This window comes from Mesoplodon densirostris, chromosome 1 (genome assembly GCF_025265405.1).
Source record: "Mesoplodon densirostris isolate mMesDen1 chromosome 1, mMesDen1 primary haplotype, whole genome shotgun sequence".
Lineage (NCBI taxonomy): Eukaryota > Metazoa > Chordata > Mammalia > Artiodactyla > Ziphiidae > Mesoplodon > Mesoplodon densirostris.
The window spans coordinates 196,743,520-196,760,518 of NC_082661.1; the positions used below are offsets into that span (position 1 = coordinate 196,743,520).

Here is a 16,999-nt window from a genome sequence, read left to right on the forward strand (position 1 = left end):
GAGAACTACCTGGAAGTTCAGATCCTATTAAGTATTCCAAAAGATGACTGAAATGTTTATTGTATACTTTATTCCACTGAAACTTGTTTTAAAATTTTTGACTCACTGAAAAATAATACACTGAAGAAACATTCTTGTAAATAATGTTTTTTGTTGTTATTGTTGTTGTTTTTAAATTATATATGTATTATCTGATTTAGGCAAACTCGTTTTTTTTAAATGTCCAACTAAACAATGTAATTAAAAACATATTAACAAGACAAGGCCTAAACTGTGTCTAAATTACTTTATAGCACATGATGACATAATATTAATGAATGTATAAAGCTGAAAATATAATGTGTTATACAACAGCATATACTATATTAAGTGGGAGAACATCAGCTCACTTTAGCAGTGCCTAATCAGAAAAGATGAAGCCAGGAGTTGGGAAACTACAGCTTCGTAGTCATAAAATTACTAGCAGGGAAACTTTTTACATTCTTGAGAAAGCTAAAGATGAATTAAAAACTTGCTATAATGCTTTGGAACAGCTAGCAAAGCAAAACAACCAGTATATCATGGAATAACCCCCTTGATTAACCAATCTTTTTCTTCATCATTAATATAACCAGTGTGGTTTAGTAGGAATTTTATTATTTTCCCCAAAGGAAAAAACCTCTCATTCCAACATGATTGGTCCATAAAAAGATAGGATTTGACTTTACAGAAATTTGATTTGTTGCCTACTCTGACAAACTATATAGGAATAGCTACAGCAGGAATAAAACATGTTTGTCACAAATCAATCACAAACTTACCCTGTTACTATGATCACTGACTTTGATGATGGGTTCATTTTTTCTAAGATCCCACACAGTGGCCCGGCCACTGGGATTGGCTGATGCCAAAATATGCTGAACTTGTCTGTTCCATGCAATGCAGCTGATATCTTCTGGGGGCTATAAGGAATAAACTACTAAAAGCCATTTCTCAATAATAATCAAATTTAACTGCAGAATCTAATTCTTTTTAAAAACTGGATTACTTAAAAATCGGATCTATTCATTCCAAAAATTTATTTTCATATTTTTAAGTTCTCAACATCATGCAATAGAGTTTAAAGCCCAGGTATATGCCAATTCAAGTATTTTACCTTGTTTATCACCAGGCATTTATTAAGCTCCTGTTACAAACCAAGCACTGTTTCTTTACTTTGCAACTGCCCCAAGGTAGCTAACAGACCACAAAGTAGATGCTGGTCAATATGACAGACATCTAGGCAGAGCAAAAGTTACAACCTAGACCTAGAAAACTATCTTTAATAAATGGTAGGCCACACACTATCATTATGCTACCTTTCAGATTGCCAAAATGTTAGGGCCCATTATAATGGCCACTCAAATTGAGTAGTCCATACCAGGGGTCCCCAACCCCCGGACCGCTACCGGTCCATGGCCTGTTAGGAACCAGGCCGCACAGCAGGAGGTGAGCAGCGGGTGAATGAGCAAAGCTTCATCTGATATGTATTTACAGCCGCTCCCCATTGCTCACATTACCGCCTGAGCTCCACCTCCTGTCAGCATTATGGTGAGTTGTGTAATTATTTCATTATATATTACAATGTAATAATAATAGAAATAAAATGCACAATAAATATAAGGCACCTGAATCATCCCGAAACCATCCCCCCATCCCAGTCCGTGGAAAAACTGTCTTCTGTGAAACCAGTCCCTGGTGCCAAAAAGGTTGGGGACCACTGGTCTATACAACATAAAGAAACTCAAGGAGGCAGGGGGAGGACTGTTCTTTCTCAACTTATTAGAATTACATAAGAATGAGGTTGAGTGTTTTTTTTTAAAAATAAGTTTCCTCTCTAGTCTATGATTTTTATTATAAGGTTGGATATCGTTAAAATACTATATTATATAAAATACTATACTATATAAAATATTATATCTAAGAAAATTATTAAAGACTTGTCTATTTTATTTACTACCATAAGTCTAGTATATCAAACAGTGTCTGGCAGATGGTAAGTGCTAAATAAACATTTACTGTTGAAGGACTCACTGATACTCTAAAGAAACATATTTATTAATACTATGTTGAAGGAAAATCAGTGATATTTAAAAACTGATTTTAAACCAATATATTTTGTGTGAAAAAAACAAAGTGCAGAAAAACTGATTTTGGTTCTTTTGATTACATTGAAATCAATGTAATACCTGTGTTTTGGCTCCTGGTGTCATTGGAGTTGCAAAATTGTTTAAATCCCAAATGTAGATTTCAGATTCATTAGCACCAGAGGCCACCAGATTAGTCTGTAATAAGAAACAATTAACAACTAAATAGCACTTACAAATAATTAAGAGAACTCAGAATAATCCAATTCAGGGCTGGAAAGACCTGTCTGTTTTAAGGCATATAATTTTTCTAATTAAAAAGGCAAAATGCATGAATTCCTAAAAACTATGCATAACAATCTGAAATGTATATAGTTTTTTAAAGAAACATTATAAAATTCTATTAAACTAAAAAGACAATACATCTACTGACATTTTAATATAAGACATTAAAAAGTAATTGCATGGATAAATTCTTAATCATGCAACTATATGGGGATTACTGCTTGTGGTTTGCATCTCTGGAAGGGGACCTGATTGTGGGAGACAAAAATAAGTCACCAATTATTGGTTCAGACAAATAGCCAAATCCTAAAATAATGACATCTATCTCAGGATACCTCAAAGCCAGCCTCTGGAGCTGCACCAAGATAGGGCTAGTAAAATCTCTTGTCTTAAATCCTCACATGTTTATTTATTAAAAATTTTCTTTTATTGAGGTACAGTTGATTTACTTCAATTAAAAAAATATAGTTGTTTTAGTTTCTGGTGTACAGCAAAGTGATTCAATTATATATATATATGTATATATATATATATATAATCATATTCTTTTCCATTATGGTTTATTACAGGATATTGAATATAGTTCCCCGGGCTATATAGTAGGACATTATTGTTTATCTATTTTATATATAGTAGTTTGTATCTGCTAATCCCAACTCCTAATTTAGCCCTCCCCGAGCACTTTCCCCTTCGGTAACCATAAATTTGTTTTCTATGTTTGTCCTCAGGTATTTACATTTCATTTATGCTCAATCTTGTTACATTTCATTTATGTTCAATCTAGTTCCTGGTGGCACAATTTTAGGGTCAAAAAGACCCTAAAGTTGTGATATGAAGTACAGAAAGATAATGAGGTTCATATACTGACCTTCATCCTTTACTGTTCACTCTCGTTAATACTTCTATAAACAACTGACATATAACTATGAAAATAGAGGAATTCTGGTAGTAGCCACCTATGATACAAGACACTAACCAAAAATCAGCAGCTGTTTAATCCAATTAACAAAGAAATTAGCTATCTAATCTAAAGAGAAGATGCAGAAATGAAGAAGTTAGGGTTTCTATATTTCTATACCCAAAGTATCTATTTATAATACAAGAAAAATAACTATTTTAAACTTTCTTAAGATAATATTCATTTTCTGGTTATTCTCAAGTATCCTAATAATTCAAGATGTTTATTTATTTTTAAATTTTATTTATTTATTTATTTATGGCCGTGTTGGGTCTTCATTGCTGCACGCTGGCTTTCTCTAGTTGCAGCGAGTGGGGGCTACTCTTCGTTGTGGTGCGCAGGCTTCTCACTGCAGTTGCTTCTCTTTGTTGCAGAGCATGGGATCTAGGCACATGGGCTCAGTAGTTGTGGCGCACGGGCTGAGCTGCTCCGTGGCACGTGGGATCTTCCCGGACCAGGGATCAAACCCGTGTCCCCTGCATTGGCAGGCAGTTGTTCAACCGCTGCACTACCAGGGAAGCCCCTGAACCCTCCATTCTTCAAACAAATACACTCACTCATCAATCTGCACAGGCACAGTTTTAGCTTTCAATTCCAAGACTGAGGCCCAGCAGATTCATATACTTATATAAAATAAGCAGCACATTATCTCAAGAATTAAGAATAAATGTCAAAAGTCTAACCTGGAAAATGTTCACATCCAAGGCTCTCACTGGGCCAGTATGTTTGTCATTCTGGGCAATCACAACTTCCTTATCACCAGCTATAATTTTAGAAGGATCATAAAGAATAATATTTCCATTTTCACCACCTGCAATCAGAACTCCAGAGACATCTCCTTTGGAATCCATCTTATGAGGCCCCCATATCAACTTGTGGTACCTTTAAGAGAAAATGAGCAAAATAACTCTTTTTTGAAGTCAAATAAATGTAGAAAAGAATCTGAAATTATACATTTAATTGTTTTCATAAATACTTCAAAAACACTGCTTCTCCTCTATTTCTGGTAACTGCATAACTTGGTGAAATGGCATTTTAGTTTTTATTTATACTCATACATACATGTTTCATTTTGTAATCTTAAAGAGTACAAAAACTCTTTTGTAGAGCTAATATGACAAAGTATACTTGATTTCTGTGTCAAAAGATATGAGCTTAAGAATGGTTTTACCATTTAGAATCTGTAAGACCCTAAACCAGCTACTTTGGTTCATTGATAAAATAGAGCTAATCAACCACCTCCCTGATTTTACTCGACTACAGAAGTACTCACTAACAAATTACCTGTTAAATAGTAAAGGAGTTAAGGGAGTCATCTGAAATTTTCTAAGAAAAATAATGTATTCTGAGAGTAGAAAAGGGACATTAAAATTATGTCTATTATGACAAGTACCCCATTGGTGGAGAATAAAAGTTTATGGTTTGGCATGGTGGCAGCGTGGAGATATACAAGACAAATGGTGGTGAGGTGAAAAACTGCTAGACGAAAGGTATCTGGGGTTCCCATCACAGTGGGAGGGCTTGGAAGACTCTGGGAGGTCCCATGAGACTCCATCATTTGAACTGTATTGTTTGCTAATGTAAAACTCTTCACCAAAATTTGCCAAGCTATTAAGGCAATAAAGCATATTTTACTACTCAAAGGAAGGTGTCCTTCTCTGCATTATAATACAGCTTAAGTACTTGGAAAGGTGATCTAAACACCTACTGTATCAGAAATCGTGTCAATAAAATTCTCTGTGAAATGTATTTTTAAATATAGATAAGTACAAGGGGAAAAAAACCCAACCTCCATTCAGGGAAAATCACTATTAACACCTTAATATTCATCCAACTACTCCTTTTTCGAGTAGTACCTACCTTTTTTTGTAAACAGGTGAGATAAATGAGATAACAGAAAGTAACTCTACTATATCATAAGAAAAAAATACTAGAAACTAGAGCCTCTCCTTCCTATCCTACACGTAACAGTCAATAGTAAAAAATTCAATAAAACAGATACACACTTCTTTTACTTCCGTAGAAACGCACTCATATATTTTTTCACAAAATATTTCATGTCATTGATAGTATTCCTTACAGTTTCTAATAATGGAACATTTGTAGACCCACTAGGCATCAACCACAACATATAACTGAATAATCATGTGAATTTAAGGTTGAATCTCATACCTGTGAGAAGAAGAGAAAGTGGCACAAGATTTCATATCCAAGGATGGATCAGAAAGGTCTAATTCAAATATCTCAAGAGAAGCACTGGTACTAAATGTTGCATCCAATTGTTGAGCAGATGTTCCTACATAAAATACATTCATGGTAACTACACATGCAAAAATAAAAGACTCAGAGAAAACCATACAAAATAATGCACACTTTTCAATTATCTCACTCATGAATGCTGCACTAGTGGCTGAAATCTCAGCACATATACCACTGAGCAGATGCTTAAATTACTATAGCAATAAGATTCTGATGCAAGGCTCAGAGATGATGTTTGTACGAGTGGGTAGTGGAAGATAATTTTTTAAGCCTATAGATATTTTAAAACCTCTCTGTAAAAACAGTCCCATGCTTATAGTCACAAATGCTATAACTCCAACTCTTTTTATATAAAAATGCTAGCACCAAAACTGTTCTTCATTCATTCAAATTGATATTTATTAACTTTTTTACATGTTTCTATTGTGCTTAATACTGGAGGAATAAAGATAAAGCACAACTCTACGAAGTGGGGAAGACACTCTAAATGTAACAGACCATGATTAATGCTATGATGTATAAGCACAGAACTCAGCTGATCTGAAGGTTGGACATTATCTCGCCAGGGAAGGAGAGACTTTCTAGAGGAGATGAAGCTTGAACTGAATTTTAAAGGACAAGTGCAAATAAGTCAGATGTGGAAGAGAAGAAATTAGGTGACTCATACTATCTTCTCTCTGTTGAACTTACCTGTGGCTAGGTAAATGGGATGATTCTGGGCAGGGCTCCATGCCTGCATGGCTGTACGATCTATTTCCTTTAACTTCATCCTGCTAAAGAGAATATTTCACACAGAAATATAATAAACATGTAATATGGAACAAAGAAACTTTTTTTTACATAGAAATATACTAGACAAACCAATACATCATTAGTAGTGCTGGAATGCCAATAAGTCAAATTGGTCTAGGTATCATTTGTTGGGAAATGTTCAATATTAGAAAGAAGAGAAACTTGTTAAATTATTTTGAGACAAACATAGGGCTATTCTAACTGTTTACAGATTATAGCTCTTCAGTTGAAAAATCAGTCTGGAAAGAAACTTGCAAAAACAGGGACAGTATTTGGTTAATTAATCTTGGTACACAATATGTTTCTCAGACAAGACAATATGGGTGGCAGTATATCAGGGGTAAGAGAAGGCACATAATAAACAAAGTGCATCTTCCTGGAGCAGGATTACTCAACAATAAGAGCAGTTTGAAAAATTAATTTAAATTAAAATAGACTAACACAGAGAAGAATAAAGCAAACCCACAGATTTGATAAAGATAAAGCAGAAAATTTTTTTTGAATGGTCACTCCAAGCTACAGTCCCACATGCCATTATTTTATATATTCTCTGTTAAAGTTACTCTGGTAGAAAAATTCAGGAGGTACTGTGCTATAGCATTAAAAAAAATTTTGTTATTTTACATAAATGCATTCACATGGCATAGTATTCCACTGTAAGATGTACCATAATTTAATTAGTCTGCTACTGATGAACACCTGAGCTGTTTCTAATCTTTTGCTGTTTTTACAAACAATGCTGAAATAAATGGCCATATATGCGTTATTTCACTCCTGGGCAAGGAAAGCTGTAGATTTCCAGAGGTAAAACTGATGTGTTAAAGGATAAAAGTAATTTTAATTTTGATGGATACTGCCAAGTTACCCTCCATGGCAACTGTACTTTTTCATACTCCCAAAGTAGCTGCTGCCCTACAGACCTTCCAGGGTAACCAGCATGATAGGTGAAAAATGTTAGCTCTGGATAGTTGTAATTTGCATTTCTCATACTATAAATAACGTTGAACATCTTTTTTTATATGGTTATGGGTCATCTATAATTCCTTCTCTGTCACCTCTTCTGTCTATTCTTGTCTATATCATTTGCCCATTTTTCTATTAGGCTGTCAGACTTTATCTTTGATTTTGCTTATTTTTTTTTTACCTTCCACAAAATTTCCATTTTTTAAAAATAGATTTTATTTCTTAGAGCAGTTTCAGGTTCACAGAAAATTTGAGTGAGAAGTATAGAGAGTTCCCACATACCTCCCTCCCTTGCCCTATTGCCTCCCAAACGCAGCCTCCCCACTCATCAACATCTTGTACAGCACAGTGGTAAATTTGTTACAATCAATGGATCAACACTGATACATCATTATCAACCAATGTCCATCGCTTCCACTAGGATTCACTCTTTGTGTTGTACATTCTATGGGTTTTGACAAATGTATAATCCACCATTTTAGTATCATTCAGAAGCTTCCTTGCCCTAAAAACTCTCTGTGCTCCACCTATTCATCCCTCTCTTCCTCTGTCCCTCCTCTTCCCTTCCTCCCTGGTAAGCACTGATCTTTTTTTTTTTTTTTTTTTCTTTTTGCGGTATGCGGGCCTCTCACTGTTGTGGCCTCTCCCGTTGCGGAGCACAGGCTCCGGATGCGCAGGCCCAGCGGCCATGGCTCACGGGCCCAGCCGCTCCGCGGCATATGGGATCCTCCCAGACCGGGGCACGAACCCGTATCCCCTGCATCGGCAGGCGGACTCTTAACCACTGCGCCACCAGGGAGGCCCAGCACTGATCTTTTTTACTGTCTCCATAGTTTTGCCTTTTCTGGAACATCATTTAGTTATAATCATACAACATGTAGCCTTTTCAGATTGGTTTCTTTCACTTAGCAATAGGCATTTAAGGTTCCTCAATGTCTTTTTGTGACTTGATAGCTCATTTCTTTTTAGCACTGAAAAAATATTCCATTGTATGAATGTACCATGATTTTTATTTTTTTTACAGTCAAATTTATCACTTTAAAAAACCTGGTTTCTGAATTTTGATTAGTTAGAAAAGGCTTTCTGCATGCTAAAGTTATGAAGACATTCATCAATAGTTTTCTTCTAGCAAATTCATTTATGGCTTATTCTTTTTTTTTTTTTTATTTTTATTTTTTTGTTGTTGTTGTTGTTGCGGTATGCAGGCCTCTCACTGTCGGGGCCTCTCCCGTTGCGGAGCACAAGCTCCGGACGCGCAGGCTCAGCAGCCATGGCTCACGGGCCCAGCTGCTCCACGGCATGTGGGATCTTCCTGGACTGGGGCACGAACCCGTGTCCCCTGCATCAGCAGGCGGACTCTCAACCACTGCGCCACCAGGGAAGCCCAATTTATGGCTTATTCTTTAAATTCTGACTCACTTGAAATGTATCCTGATATACAATGTATATACAAGGTTTATCTTTTTCTTATTACTCCAAAACCATTTACTGAAAGTTGTTTTTTCTTACTAATTTTAGGTATTACGTTTATCATGTACTAACTTCCATACTTAGGTTTATTTCTAGATTTAGTATTTAGGTTTATACTCCTATACGTATTAGGATGTAGGTTAGGATTTACATTCCAGTATTTATTTAGGTTTATTTTGGGATTACCATTCCTTATGTCCATTTGTTTATTTACATGCTAGGCATGCCACTGTTTTAAATACTGAGGCTTTATATGAGCATGATTTCAATAACCCCTATCCACTGCTTCCCCAGCACACACCCCCACCCCATTTTCCTTGCTATTACTTTATTATTTTTTTGTGTGTGTGTGGTACGCGGGCCTCTCCCGTTGCGGAGCACAGGCTCCGGACGCGCAGGCTCAGCGGCCCTGGCTCACGGGCCCAGCCGCTCCGCGGCATGTGGGATCTTCCCGGACCGGGCCACGAACCGGTGTCCCCTGCATCGGCAGGCGGACTCTCAACCACTGCGCCACCAGGGAAGCTCTACATTTTTTTTTTTAACTAAACTTCAGAATAGTTTTTGTCTAATTCCAGAAGAAAAAAAGAATGTTAGTGTTTTTTATTGAACCTGTACCCACATTAGTAAATTAATTTATGGAGAACTGACACAATGTTGAATCTTCCTATCAAGAACTTGGTGTCTTTTGATTTAAGCCTTTTTTATCTTTCAGTATCGTTTGAAATTTTTTTGATATATTGGGTTTGCTTACTCCTAAGTATTTTCTTTTGGTTTGTAAATGTGGCTTTTCCCCCCTTCCATTATAATGTCTATGTTGTTATTGTTATATGAAGGCTAATGATTTCTTTACATTCTTTTTTTTTTTTTTTTTTTTTTTTTTGCGGTATGTGGGTCTCTCACTGTTGTGGCCTCTCCCGTTGCGGAGCACAGGCTCCGGACGCACAGGCTCAGCGGCCATGGCTCACGGGCCCAGCCGCTCCGTGGCATGTGGGATCTTCCCGGACCGGGGCACGAACCCATGTCCCCTGCATCGGCAGGCGGACTCTCAACCACTGCGCCACCAGGGAAGCCCTACATTCATTTTTAATTCTGCTATCTTATTGAATTCTCTTCTTGGAGTAGTGCTTCAGTAGATTCTGTTGGGTTTTCCACGTATACACTCATACCATGTGCCAACAGTGACAGTTACTTCCTCATTTCAAATTGTCATTCCTCTGATATCTTTCTCTTGTGTGAGCTAGCTAGTACTAATAGTACCATATCCAACAGCAGTGATAACAGCGATATTTTTGTCTTGTTTTGTTCGTCAGTGAGAAAGCCTATTGTATCACCATTGAGCATGGTTTTGGAATTTGAGATATACATACATATATTTTTGTGTGTATATATACATATATACGCACGTTTATATCTGTACAATATACATATATATACAAATATATATATGGAAATGGCCAATGATTACTGTTTTACTGAATGCTACTCATAAAGACTGGGTGTTGAATTTTGTCAAATGCTTTTTCATTAGGTAATTGGAGAGGACCATATGATTTTTCTCCCTAGGTCTACCAATATAACAAATTACACTAACAGATTTCCTAATATTGAACCATCTTTTCATATGCTGAATAAACTTCTCTTGACCATGATGTATTGTTCTACTACTGTGCTGCTAGATTTTGTCTGTTTAAAAGTTTCACTCCTAGAGCCTTAAGTGAGATTCAATCGATAGTTTTCTTCTTTTGTACAGCCTTTGTCAGGTTTTGGTATCAATGTTATACTTGCTTCATAACAAATGTGGGAGTTTTTCTATGTTCTGGAACACTTTCAATAACAGCATTGGAATTACTGGGTCTTTAAAGATTTAACAGAATTCTCCTGTGAAACATCTGGGTCTGGTGCTTTTTGGGGGAAACTACTCCTTTGGTAATTTTCTCTATTTCTTCTATGGATACTCATCTATTTGAAATTTTTTAAAATTAATTAATTTGACTGCATTGGGTCTTCGTTGCTGTGCGCAGGCTTTCCCTAGTTTTGGTGAGTGGGGGGTACTCTTCATTGCAGTGCGCAAGCTTCTCACTGCGGTGGCTTCTCTTGTTGCAGAGAACGGGCTCTAGGCATGCAGGCTTCAGTAGCTGTGGCACGCAGGCTCAGTAGTTGTGGCACACAGGCTTAGCTGCTCTGTGGCATGTGGGATCTTCCCAGACCAGGGCTCAAACCCATGTCCCCTGCATTGGCAGGCAGATTCTTAACCACTACGCCACCAGGGAAGTCCTGAATTCTCTTTATTCAAGGTCATTTTTTGTAAATTACATTTACCTATGATACTCCTTTATTTTTTCTTACAATTTTCTAATTTATTTGTTTAGACTCAAACACAGACTCATGATTCTTTTATTCAATGTTATTATTTTTTAATATTTATTTACTTATTTGGCTATGCCGGGTCTTAGTTGCAGCATGTGGGATCTTTGTTGCAGTATGGGGGATCTGTAGTTGCAGCACACAGAATCTTTTTTTAGTTGTGGCATGTGGGATCTAGTTCCCTGACCAAGGATGAAACGCGGGCCCCCTGCATTGGGAGCTCAGAGTCTTAACTGCTGGACCACCAGAGAAGTTCCCCATAATTCTTTTAATTTGTGCTGTGTATGGTGATTAGTCCTTATTTATTCAGAAGATTAGTGTTTTGTTTTCCCCTACCCTCCTTTTAAAAATTAACTTAGCTACTGACTTGCTTACTGAGTATTTACAAACAGTCAAATTTTGGATTTACTTATTCCACTTTTCTTGTTTTTGAATTCGTTAATTTCTGCATTTATTTTTATTAATTCCTTCCTTGTACCTTCTTTCGGTTTACTTTGTTCTTTTTCTAACTTTTTAGTTAAATGCTTCACTTACCCATTTTTATTATTTCTTTAGGCTTTGAATTTTCTCTGCACACTGCTTTAACTGGATCCTGTACATTACTAGTGTTTTCATCATTTTGATCACCCATTTTACAATTTCCATCTGTATTCTCCATTGATACAACAGTTTGAATTTAATATCCAAGTGGAGGGGCCTTTATTTTTACTGCATTGTGATTTTTCTGTACAATTTCTTCTTTATGAAATTTACATAAGTTTTCTTTGGGGCCTATGCAAGTTTTTGTTAATGTTGCAGGAGACCTAAAAAGAAGGGGTGCTCTGTTTTCAGAGTTCAATATATGTTAATCAAGTCTACCCTACTGACTTAATTGTTTAAGTCTTCTATATCCTTATTATTATTTTTTTCCCCACTTGATCTGTCCTGGATCAAGAACAGCAAATTAAAAGTATCCTGCTACTAGTGCATTTGTGCCTATTTCTCCTGGTATCTCCTAAAACTTGCTTTATGAAAGTGACTTTGTTATTCAGTACATAGTTACATATTTACATATTGAATACATAGGTAGACAGATATTCACAATGCTAAATGTTCACTATCAGATACATATTTTAGCTTTAGAGGATATTTTTCATCTTAAATAATGCCTTTGGGCCTGAATTTCACTTTGTCTCATATTGAGATCAATAGCCTAGCTTTCTCTTTATTTGCCTTTATGTGTGCTCTTTGGCATTTTCAACTTCTGAACCATTTTGTTTTCCCTGGCTACCTTGAATACAGTGAAAAAAAATCAGGTTTTGCTTAGTGATCCAATTTGAAAATTTTTTAATAGATTAGCTAATAAATGTATTTAAAATTTACTGATATGACAGAAATGGTTACTCTCATTTCTATCATAGTCTGCTATGTTTGGTTTTATAATGTTAAAAAATGTCTTTCACTGTTATCTATTTTTGTGTGTATTTTTCATTTTTTTGATAATTCGAGTGATTTGTATTTTTGTTGTAGTATATGTTTCTGGTTCCATCTTTGTTACTATAATTTTAAATAATTTCACTTAGTACTATTAATCCTCTATTTCTTTACACAGTTAACTACTATGAGCACTAACAAAATTAGCTTATATAATCTTACTGCCTCTCTTGCATCACACAGTTATAATCACAGTATTATCTTTCTCAGTGTTTACCTTTGTACTGCTAAATATGCTTATACTTCTACTAACTGATTTGTCAGCTTTAAATGATGTTCTTTGACTCCTAGCCATTATAGATAAGGCAATCCACAAACTTATTCTACCTCCAATTTTCTTCTTACTTCCCAGTTCTCTGAATTTTTTACTTTTACGACCAATTCCTACATCATCAGATATTTAACATGTACATTTTATTCTTTCTTCCTTATTCCCACTTTTGTTTTAGCCTCAGGTCTATCGTAGTTAAATATACCCAATGTTCTCCAACAGTGCTCTTGCCAGTTTTCTTACTCATCTCTGGAGGATGAAGTTCATCCTCTAGCAGTTTCCTTAAGAGGGCCTTAGACTAAAAACATGCCCTGAGTCTTACATGTCCAAATTGTTTATAACTTGATGAACATTTTACAGATAATAAAATGAAGGCACAGAAAGATTAAATAATTTGAACACACTAGCAAGGGGCAGAGCCAAGATTTGAACTCAGAAGTTTAGCTCCAGAGTCCAAGCTCTTACTTGTTATTACAACAAGCTCAAGTATTCATTTTTAATCATGGAAGAAATATTAACATTTAGGAGAAATAATGAATGGCAAAGAAACTACAATGCATGATAAAATTAAGGGAAGAAGACATGTATTTTAGAAACAGCCTAGTTTAGGCAAAAGTGGATAGAAGGCTGAATCACACAGCTTAGAGGCAGGGCCTCTGGAGTTAATCCTCAACTTGAATACTGGGTCTGTTACTTTTGACACCTTCGACACATTATTTGACCTCTCTGAGCCCCAATTCCTACCTACGTTTGTAAGATGGGGTTAAGAGTGATTACCTCAGGGGATATTGTGAAGTTGAAATGAGATAATGTATTTTACAGAGGTCCAAACACAATACCGAGCACATAAATTAAAATGTGTTTTAGTTCTAATATGCTAACTACTTTAAAGATTATTACTATCATGAGATTAATCAAGAAAACTGCACATCTAGTTTCCTAAGATTATTGTGAAGAAAAAAAGGGAAAAAACCCCCCAATTTTCTAAGAAGTGAAAAAGAGGCCTATTTTCTTTATATGAAATGCCCTCTTTTTCCTCTCAGCCAACTGTCTTGAATAATAAGTTTAAATCCCAGGTCCTTCATGAAATCTGCCCTACTGGTCCAATCCACACTGATTTAAATAGTCTCTTAACTCTTCATATTAGTCTGTACCACACTTCAAGCATCTTACAATAAAGTGTCTTATTTATCTTAAAAAAACTTTTAACATTCTATTAGTACATGTTGTTTACATATTTTCCCATTGCCTGTTTTACCAACTGTTTTATATGTCATCTTGTCTCACCAAATCGACAAATACTGTCTTTCTTTCAATCAAGTGTTACAGCTTTTACCCTTTTTGGACTCAAAATTGCTTAGCACAGAGTGAGATACACAGACAGTTTTGCTTGATTGATTTTGAATGTCTGTATTTATGGGAATACAAAAAGACTGATGAGCTAGAAAGACCAATTTCAAGTAAAATATTTAATTTTTAAATTCTTCACTGTTTAAAGCTTAAGTTATTTAAAAAACAGGGGAAAGTACTAAAATGCCTTTAGAATAATTTCTAAAAGTGAAAACAAAATAGCTACATATCTATATAAATTTTTTTAAAAACCCAACTGAATATAATTACAGTATCTTTAGAAGTAAAGGTACAACAAGGGCTACTGAATTCATGAACACTTAGTTAATGTGTAACATTTACTGAGAGAGAGAGAGACCAACTCACAAGAACATAAAATGGTAAGTAGGAATTCAAAGCATTTATAAAGTGTATTTCTTGGCCTTAGTACTCAATGTTCCACCAGAAGCAGTTCCACTTATGAACCTGTACTGAACATAAGGCTTAAATACCGTTGTTTAAAAAAACATCAAATCACTCTACTACAAATGGCCTAGAACTACATTAAGCGGTCTGAATCTAATTAGACAAGAATACCATAAACAACATATTACAATCATTCTCAAAACTATTAAGGATACTATGGAAATACAGCTTCATCTAGATACACGTGTATTTCCTTCTCTTCAAAATGACCATTTAGTTGTAACTAGTTTTCTTGAAAATATGAAGAAAGAAGTCTTAGATTAAAACGTGTATTTCCCAAGTGAGACTTGCTTTAAAAACTTTGTGTAATTTTTTTCAATATTGTATGTGATTAGAATTCACACTATGTAGATTTTTTTCATTCAAGACTATTTTACACAGAACATAGTTGTGAAAATATTAAAAGAAAATTGTGAGGACAATAGTTTGTTTACATGTACCCCCTATAAGACAACATCTATAGCACAACAGTCAAAAGTATGGAGACTGGAGCCGACATCCTTGGTTTAAATCCCAGCTTCACCATGTCCTAGCTCTGACTTTAAGCATGTAACTTTATCTATGTGTGTCATGGCTAACCACTTGGTAAAATAACTGTAATAAAAGTACGCCATAGGTTTGTTGTGAGAATTCACAGAGAACAGTCCCTGGCACCTGGTCAATCAATGCTTGTAAATGGCAGCTAATACAAAAGTCACAATTTAAAATGTTTACCCCAGTGAATCTTCAAAAGAATACATCTACTGAAGAAAATATATGATCCGGAAAACTTTTATTTATTCATCCAAGTTTCTCTCCACAGCAATTGTGTGCAGTTAAGTGAAAACTTTTTTTCTTTCTGCATTTTCTAAATGCTAATTTTGTGAAGCAACACTAAAACCCAACAGTGCTATTCTCTAAAAAAACACCAACCTTACAAAGCTACATATAGAGCTGACCTAAACCAGAAAGTAAAAAGTGCAAGACGTAACAGAACTGGAAACTCTGACTCCCAAACCAGGAACACAATCCCTAGCTGCCACTGTCTTTAGTAAAAATCCATCTTGTGTGGGCAAAATACCTCATTATGGATGGGCACATTTGTTCTAGAGAATTTGTTTAATGTTATTGATGTTCTAGGCTCATCTCACTCAACAAAAACCAAATCAAAGAAGCAACTGGGCATTGGCGAACTAAATGGAGTCACACTTATCTGCAGTCTTTTTATTTATTTTTATTTTATTTTTTTTTTTTGCTGTACGCGGGCCTCTCACTGCTGTGGCCTCTCCCGTTGCGGAGCACAGGCTCCGGACACACAGGCTCCGCGGCCATGGCTCGCGGGCCCAGCCGCTCCGCGGCATGTGGGATCTTCCGGGATCGGGGCACGAACCCGTGTCCCCTGCATCGGCAGGCGGACTCTCAACCACTGCGCCACCAGGGAAGCCCTTATCTGCAGTCTTAATAAACAAAACTGAACTAAATGGTGTCACGCTTATCTGCAGTCTTAATAAACAAAACTTTCTGAGCTGAAATTAACTTACTTAAGAATGACACTTCTAAAAACAATTGAAAAATCAACTTAATAATATCAGCTTACAAGAATCTTTAATTTGGGATTTGTAAACCTCATGAAAATATACAGAAAATCCTATCCGTGTGTATATGTGCATATTTCTAGGAAGATTATCCAATGGTTTCATCAGATCCTTCAAAGAGAGTGGAATCCCAAAAGGTTGAGAATCATTGCTCTTTACAGTCTACAAAAATTTCTTTCCGTTCTTATGCTATTAGTTTCAGAAAAGAACTTGCTTATATACAATTAAGGAATATAATTGTAAATCCACTCAAAATCTCACATTTCCTAAGTAAATTTAGATGTGTGTAACAGAAATTCACAACAACAAAAACACTTCAACTTATCCAAAAGTTCTTAGAGTCTACGAAACTTTCCCAGAGCTGTAATTAAGGGACAATGAGAAACCAGGAGCACAGAACCACTCAGAAAAGGTAAGTAAACTTTAGCCAACTCTAGAACAATCGTTATGTACAGAAAACTTAAGACGGCATGAAACAAGGACGAGGCTCGTAATTATTGATTAAATAGAGTTACCGTTGCCCATAAATACAATCAAATTTCAGTTTTCTGTGGTTAGAAAGACAGTTTAGGAGGAAGGATTTGTCACAGACCATCAATGCAACTTCAGAATGACCTAGGTAAAATTAGTTCCTTGCGCTCACAGAAAAGTTTATAATGTTCATAAGCCC

General features: G+C 35.7%; 1 protein-coding gene across 14 annotated transcripts in view; it reads right to left on the bottom strand.

Moving 5' to 3' along the window:
- The window catches only part of SEC31A (SEC31 homolog A, COPII coat complex component), a 71,817-nt gene that overhangs the window by 54,088 nt on the left and 730 nt on the right, over positions 1-16,999 (bottom strand). For 12 of the 14 annotated variants that reach the window (XM_060113932.1, XM_060113923.1, XM_060113898.1 and 9 more), the window contains exons 2-6: positions 6,298-6,380; positions 5,521-5,644; positions 4,032-4,230; positions 2,208-2,303; positions 801-941 (exon numbers count right to left, since the gene is read on the bottom strand). In XM_060113932.1, the coding sequence (XP_059969915.1) occupies positions 801-941; positions 2,208-2,303; positions 4,032-4,230; positions 5,521-5,644; positions 6,298-6,376 (639 nt within the window). In that variant the 5' untranslated portion in view covers positions 6,377-6,380. The remainder of the gene's footprint in view (positions 1-800; positions 942-2,207; positions 2,304-4,031; positions 4,231-5,520; positions 5,645-6,297; positions 6,381-16,999) is intronic. The other 2 variants (XM_060113864.1, XM_060113883.1) reach the window with 1 other exon arrangement.